Below are 8,061 nucleotides of genomic sequence, written 5' to 3' on the forward strand. Positions count from 1 at the left end.
GTATTTAAAGGCAGCTGAGCGCGTCTTGGCCTCCTTAAACTTCAGCAACTCAGCCACCTCATCAGGGGATAGACCCTGCCTTTATCCAGGTCTTTCAGCAGATCAGCCTGAAAAGCCTGAAGCACCACCATGGTGTGCAACGAGGCTGCAGCCTGACCTGCTGCCGCGTATGCCCTGCCATTCAAACGAGATGTATCCTGAAGGGGTTTGGACGGCAGGGAGGGAGCCTTAAGAGAAGATGTCTCCCCCATAGAGAGATAGCAGGCCAGCGTCTCTTCAACAGGGGGCATCTTTTCATAACCATTCTCACGCATCCCCTCGATGTTGGCATAACTAGTATGCTGGAATCTGTGGATGCGGGACGAGAATGGATTTTACCAAGCTTTCTCAATCTCCACATGAAGATCGGGAAGGAATGGAAGGCTCACCTGAGCTGGAGGGCTATGGCTAGCACTTTCTTGATCCAAAACCTCAAGCAGCTTATCATACGCAGGGCAGGAAGGGTTAACTTCAAGCCGGAGTGCAATGTAATGTGGTTATCTGAGAAGGACATGATTGAAATTGTCTACAACAACTCCAGACAGATCCACACTATACACTTCCTATATAAATAAAAGGAAATTACCGATAGGGAGAAATTTCCTGTCAGGTCCTTTCCATGTTCTCACCGCGACCGCAACGCGCAGCATGCATTCAGACACGCTCCACCCAAACGCTAGATTACCTTGGAAATCAAGCGAGAATGGAAACCGCTGCCGCGAATGCATCGCTATTCCCGCGAGAAGTGAACGCACTCATGCAAACGCTATCTACAAACTCGGGTAAATGGTGAAGTACTCACCTCCCCCTCAGTAGTCCCGTGAATGCATCACAATGAGCACAAGCCATCTCCTCGTGAGACGAGCGCTTTCAATTCATGCTTATCCCTCACAAGAAATAAGCAATGGAATGCAGAGCACATCCAACTCCCTCGAGAGCTGAACACGCTTGCTCTTCACCACACACACACAGCACGCGAGCCGTGTGAAACTGCAGGTATCAGAGCAAAGCCTCTGGTGAGAGAACATGCTCTCCTAGTTGTGCTTAGCTTAACACTAACATAAAAAAACGGTCAGTGAAGACGAAGAAGAGGATGACGTGTTATCCCGGCGCCCTTTTATACTGTGATCGCGCAGGATAATGATGTCATAGGCTGTCGCCGGCCAATGTTATTGTCGTTTTTAGATGTATGCTTCAGACACCGGTCACGCTGAAGGCGTTCCCCATAGCAACCCCTAGAGGACGCAGTTCGAAGTTCCCTCGAAAGGGAATTAAGAATTCTTTCCTTCGTTTTATTAATTTGTGGCCACATTTTAGTAATTCCCTCATTGTCATGAAATCAAAACAAGGAAATGTGGCCACGATTTAATAAAACCTTGAAACGAATTAAGTCATAGGAAGGAAATCCTAATTTGTGGCCACAATAAATATACTGTATTTTTGTCCGCTTGTCATGTGAGGCTCCGTACGTTTTATTTTTGTAGATAAAAGATCTAGGATCTATCTTAGTCATTTGAGGAGTGATTCATTGTTTGTTTCTCTCTGTGCTGTGGTTTGTGTCAGTGCTCTGATGTCTCTGTTTGTGATTGTTCAGCCAGCGTGTCGATGGGATCATGCGAGCTCTCTGTGCAATGCTGTGCCTTGGTCTGGTGGTGGCACTGCAGTCGAATCAGCAGGTCCACAAAGTGCATTCGGGCATCCACGGCCACCAGTGGGTGACGGAGAACTGCAGGCGGCTCTCTAACCTGCTGAGGCAGAAGCAGTCGGCCATCCGTAAACTGAGCGTGGCCGGCATGGCACTGGAGCGGGACGAGATGCTAGCACCGCCGGAGAAGCTGTTCCGCATTCACACACTGGAGGTGTTTCAGCGCGAGCTGAATGAGAGCGAACGCTCACTCTTCCAGGCCGTGGAGGGGCTGCAGCGCGTGATGAAGGGGAACCTCAGAGACGTGGTCAACATGAAGGACAGCAGCCGGCAGAGACTGCAGGCGCTCAGGGAAGCTGCCATCAAGGTTAGTTGTGTGATGTCATATCCTGTGCGAATCTCACCAACTACAAAATCAAGCCTGTTTTTGGGCAAACCAGATCTTCTTCTTCTTGGTTTTTAACGGCGGCTGGCACCAACGCAAATAGGTGCATTACCGCCACCTTCTGCTCCGGAGTGTGAAACAGAGTTTTAAATTCTATTTACCAACCCTGTATCTCTTATAAAATCAAAGAATACATTACTATTTATTTCATTTGCCCATTTTATTAAAACCTTAAAATTAAGATCCTGAATTCCATTTTTCCTTATTTCTACTATCATTTTTCTTCTTTCTTGTTCATACTTGCTACATTCAAGAAATACCGACTTCTTGCTGAAGCTTCCGCCATCGACCAAAACCACGATCACCGACAAGAGACATTGGCCCAAACCAGATCTTTGCATTCTCATATGTTTATGACCCACATAGAAACGCCCACCTGAAGGGCTAAACAATGCTTTCCTCCACTGACTGCAGGTATTTTTTACCAGGTTTGTACTAAGAGCTAATATACTAAGACAGTGATATTAAAAGACCAAACTCAGTCTACACCTTATTAATGATGTAAACTATATACAGGAGAGCAGATGAGCTCAGAATATGAACACAACACGATAAATTGCAGTATTTCCCAATAGAGAACCATTATAAAGAAACAGAGATATTACAGAACCAAATTCAGTATACACATACAGTACAACAAACATCATTAACCCTCACTTACTGACTTTGCTCACAAAGTGTATAACAACTTTTTTCAATTTTGTTACACCAGTTAAAATTGACTGGCCTACAAAAATTGATTATGCTATATCATCATCAAATGTTGGAATCAAATTATTTATCAACTAGTTTTCTTTAAATTAGCACAGGTTTTGGAACTGTGTCAGTTGTTTTTGGAACTGACTGATCGTAGGCCTCATTGATCTGAGCTTTTGCACCTGAGTGAATATTGACAAAATTATCCACAATTAATGTTTTTGTTTTCTCTCAAAAACCGAATAATGCCATAATGCTTTAGTCCAAATTCAGTATACACATACAGTACAACAAACATCATTAACCCTCACTTACTGACTTTGCTCACAAAGTGTATAACAACTTTTTTCAATTTTGTTACACCAGTTAAAATTGACTGGCCTACAAAAATTGATTATGCTATATCATCATCAAATGTTGGAATCAAATTATTTATCAACTAGTTTTCTTTAAATTAGCACAGGTTTTGGAACTGTGTCAGTTGTTTTTGGAACTGACTGATCGTAGGCCTCATTGATCTGAGCTTTTGCACCTGAGTGAATATTGACAAAATTATCCACAATTAATGTTTTTGTTTTCACTCAAAAACTGAATATTGCCAAAATGCTTTTGTCATTAAAAAACTGTATATTGACAAAATTATCCACAAATAATGCTTTTTTTTCTTTAAAAAACTGAATATTAACAAAACTATCCACAAATAAATTTTTTTCACTCAAAAACTGAATATTGCCAAAATGCTTTTGTCATTCAAAAACTGTATATTGACAAAATGATCCACAAATAATGCTTTTTTTTCTTTAAAAAACTGAATATTAACAAAACTATCCTCAAATAATTTTTTTTCACTCAAAAACTGAGGTGCATAAGCTCAGATCAATGAGGCCTACGATCAGTCAGTTCCAAAAAGAAAGAAAAAAACCTGTGCTAATTGAAAGAAAACAAGTTGGCAAAAAGATTGAATTCAATATTTGATGATAATATAGAATAAAGAGATAATTATAAGCAAGTTTTAAAAGGTTGGCCATTTTTGACAAGTAACACCAGATTATGTAAAGGATTTTTAGCATAATAATAATTGTAAAAAATACTACATATAGGAAAGCAAATAAACACAAAATGTGAACGCACCGTGCAAAGATTCATATCATGCATTTTCCTCTATGAAAACATTAGAAAGAAATGTGCAGTTTAGTGTGTTGCGTCTATAATCTGGGTTTATCTGCTTGCTTTTATACAGTTTGCATCAGCAATAAGGTGTGTACTGAGTTTGATCTTTTAAAATGGCTGTTTTAGTCCATTAAGCCACATGAAGCATTTTAGCAAGTGCTGTATATGAATCACAAGAGCCCAAAACGTACATTTTTTTCACAGATATTTGTTTTTCTTCTTTTGAGAGGTGATCTAAATATTTGTAACTTAAAATGTGTTGAAAACTGACAGGCCTGTGCTGCAGTTTATGAATGATTTGTCCTCCAGTCATGCGACTGAACACTGTGACATGTCTCAGTATGTTTGTTTAGTTATTTTAGCAAATAGTCTTTTTGGCATCAGTCGTTGAGTGTCTTTGGGCAACTCATGAAGCTGATGTGAGCAGGAAGTGACTTTAAGGACAGTGAAGCACAACACAAGTGGTTCCTGTGACGTTAGACATGCACACATGACTGAACGTGTTTTTCCAGGAGGAGCAGGAGTACATGGAGCTGGTGGCGGCAGAGAAACACCAGCAGGAGGCACTAAAAGTGGCACAGGATCGGAATAAAACCCTGTCCATGCTGGATGAGATCCTGGAGGACGTGAGGAAGGCCGCAGACCGTCTGGAGGAGGACATCGAAGAACACGCCTTCGACAACAACAAACAGGTGCAGGTTTCGCAAACACAGCTGTTCTAGATGAAATACAGCGCAGTGAAGAAATGTCTCTGAACCTGAAATACAGGACCTACTACACATACAGTAATGTGATACACTTGACATTGACTGAACACAGCATGTTTAACCACCACAAATATCATGAAGAAACACACACACACACACCTGAGTCAATAACAGAGCTGAACAAACATCTTACAGTGAGACACAAACTTATGAATGATTCCTCAAATAATAATGAAAATGATCAACAGTGAACTTCATTATCAGTTGGGTCTGTGTGTTAAGCTTGGAAAACCAGTTGCACCTCTTTTTACAGCAGCAACACATTCATCAACAGCAGATCATGAGCAATCGCATGGCATAAATGATTGTGAACTGATCTGAAACTGTGAGCTTGTAGAACGTGCAACAACACTGCGTTTTTATTCTGAACATGCAGTACTCGAATTTAATTCAGTTCGCACACATCTATTTTAGTCGCAAATGTGAAGAAACACTTGCACTGTCAGATGTGTGGTGCTTTTTTAAGTCCCCATGAAATCAAAATGGTAGTTTTTTGGCTTTTAGTATGAATATGTTAGCCTTAAGGTTATCTGTAGATAGTGTGCTCCAAAACAATGACAAAATTAGCATTTAGAAGAAATAAGCATTCAAAATGTACAGTCTCTCACTTCCCCCAATATGGATCAGCGATTTTGATGACATCACCCTGCACCCTTTCAAATCAAATGCTCTCTAGAATCTGAAGCATCCCGCCCCCTACACTAAAGCTGCGGTTGAGATCGGTCACTCGATCACAGAATTAGTATTTTTGTATGATGAATGGCATGTAGTGCACTATATAGGGGATAGGGATTGATTTAGACGGTGTAAATATGCTTTCGATTGGGGCTAATGAAGTCTGGTTTGGCGTTGTCACGCGAATTGCCACAGCGTGCACAGTCTGCTCCAGTCCAAAGACACGATAGCATGGAGCGGATCATATGTGTGAATCGACGCAGACCACAAAACGTATCAAACCCTTTTGAATTCTACACAGCATGCTATATTTATAACGATATGGATGAGATTAGGAGCAGAAACTGTTAGACAAACAGCACTGATGAGTAGAAGAGGGAACACCGGTGCCATTCACCAATGAAATAACTTACACACTTTTCAAACTACACATCCTCAGCATGATTATGATCACTGTTTTGCTTTAGTATTTCATATTGAATCTAAAGGGTTAAGCTAGTAGACTGTGCCTGTCATAAGCTGTCAAACGCTGCTTTACCAAGCTCAACGTCTATGACAGAGCTGTGATATAAACAAAATGCTATCGGCTATTATGGTTATATCTATAAATGTTAGAAATACACACAAGTATTTTCATTTTGCATAAATGCTCATCCTGACAGCAAATGTGACTGTTAAACTTCATATACTTCAATGAACACATACATTGTTGTCAAACATCTTTTGGTTTTCATCATTTTCATTTAGTGATTGTCAACTTCTGCTGGGCAAACAGTTGTTTTTGATTTATAATGTGATGTTTACTGGCTAAAAGTTTGAAATAATTAGTTTGGAATCATTTAACATTAAGGATTTTGTAATGTTTTTGAAAGCAGTCTCTTCTGCTCACCAAGGCTGCATTTATCTGATCAAATATACAGGAAAAAAAGTAATATTGGGAAATAGTATTGCAATTTAAAATAACTGTTTTCAATGTAAATATAATTTGAAAAAAAAATATCTGATTAATTGAAGAAATAATCAACAAATTAAACAATTATCAAAATAATCATTAGTTGCAGAATTACTGTTTTCACTTCAGACACGACCTCAGCATCATAGTGGTGAGTTTTGCTCACATATTTCTCAGAAAACATAAGCATTCTAGCTTTAATTGAGAAAGAATGAGTATTAAGTGATTCATAAAACGTATTTGCTCATCAACCCATTTGTAGTTATTTTTTGTCCATCTCTCTCTCTCTGTCCAGATGAAGGGTGTGAATGTCGAGGCCGTCCTGAGAGTAGAGGAGGATGAGGAGAACGGTAAGAGGAAGAATGAGTCAAGGCAGGTGGACAAAGGCAATCTGGGGCTCAGCATGCTGATCGACTCACAAAACAATCAGTATGTGCTGACCAAACCACGTGACTCCACCATCCCCCGTGCCGACCACCACTTCATCAAGGTCAGCACCTGACCTCTGACCTCTCACTATGTGTTCTCACAGTTCACTGGAGCCAATTGCAGGCTCAGCACTTTCGCACAAATGAGAAATTATATTTTAATAATGTATTTGGTTGCACAGGATCTGGTGTACGTGGTCATGTTGTCTCTACCGTGTGGATGGCTCTGTACGCTGATGCGGTTGCCGCCCATGTTCGGCTATATCATCTGTGGGGTTCTTCTCGGCCCATCAGGACTCAACAGCATCAAAGTGAGTGATGAACCTCTTCAGATGCACGTGTGCACATTGCATGATCTCAGTTGGACATGTATGTGATATTATGCTTTCTGTCCCGCCTGCAGTCTATGGTTCAGGTGGAGACATTAGGAGAGCTGGGTGTGTTCTTCACTCTTTTTGTGGTTGGTCTGGATTTTTCACCCGAACGCCTCAATAAGGTAAAAACAAGTGTTGCATGAAAACAACAAAAGACAAAATCAACAGGCTTGAGAAAATAAGTAATTTAGTGCAACTTAAAGGGATAGTTCACCAACAAAAATTACAATTCTGTCATCAATTACTTCCATTCACTTGTTCCAAACCTGTCTGAGTTTGTTTCTTCTGCTGAACACAAAAGAACCACTGACGTCCATAGTATTTTTTTTTCCATAATGTGGAAGTCAATGGCTACCGTCAACATTCTTCAAAATATTTTCTTTTGTGTTCAACAGCTGAAAAAAATTCATACAGGTTTAAAACAACATGAGGGTGAGTAAATGGTGACAGAGTTTTTATTTTTGGGTGGACTATCCCTTAAAGAATGTGGGTGGAGGTGTGTGAAGAGTCACAGCAAATTCCTCAAAAGTAAGAAAATGAGCTGAATCTCCAGTCATTCTGAAGACTTGTCCTCTAGTGCTGCAGAAACAGCAAAAACCAAGAATCAGACATGTTCCTCATCTGTGTGCTGCTGGAAACACAGTGTGCCGTTACTCAGCGTTTGGTTTCCTGTTTATGACACAACAAAATACAAACCAACCACTGGTTACTATTGGCGCTTTTCCACTGCATGGTACGGCACGGTACGGCTCGGCGGCAATTCGGCGTAAAGCAATTGTTCGTTTTTAGCTCGTTTGAATTTTCCCTCTTCTCCTCGCTTTCCGTCGCTTTTAAATAGGTTAAAAGCGCCGTGCTCATTTTACTTTCACT

The 8,061-nt window shown here is 40.5% G+C and overlaps 1 protein-coding gene across 1 annotated transcript in view; it reads left to right on the forward strand.

Annotated features, from left to right (window-relative positions):
- Positions 1-8,061, forward strand: part of LOC107747074 (transmembrane and coiled-coil domain-containing protein 3) — a gene marked incomplete at its 3' end in the record, with an annotated part of 21,530 nt that overhangs the window by 9,977 nt on the left and 3,492 nt on the right. The window contains exons 2-6 of the mRNA XM_016561496.1: positions 1,634-2,051; positions 4,508-4,687; positions 6,685-6,879; positions 7,000-7,128; positions 7,221-7,313. Coding sequence (XP_016416982.1) covers positions 1,653-2,051; positions 4,508-4,687; positions 6,685-6,879; positions 7,000-7,128; positions 7,221-7,313 — 996 coding nt within the window. The remainder of the gene's footprint in view (positions 1-1,633; positions 2,052-4,507; positions 4,688-6,684; positions 6,880-6,999; positions 7,129-7,220; positions 7,314-8,061) is intronic.

This window comes from Sinocyclocheilus rhinocerous, unplaced genomic scaffold (genome assembly GCF_001515625.1).
Source record: "Sinocyclocheilus rhinocerous isolate Xijiao unplaced genomic scaffold, SAMN03320098_v1.1 scaffold589, whole genome shotgun sequence".
Taxonomy (NCBI): Eukaryota; Metazoa; Chordata; class Actinopteri; order Cypriniformes; family Cyprinidae; genus Sinocyclocheilus; species Sinocyclocheilus rhinocerous.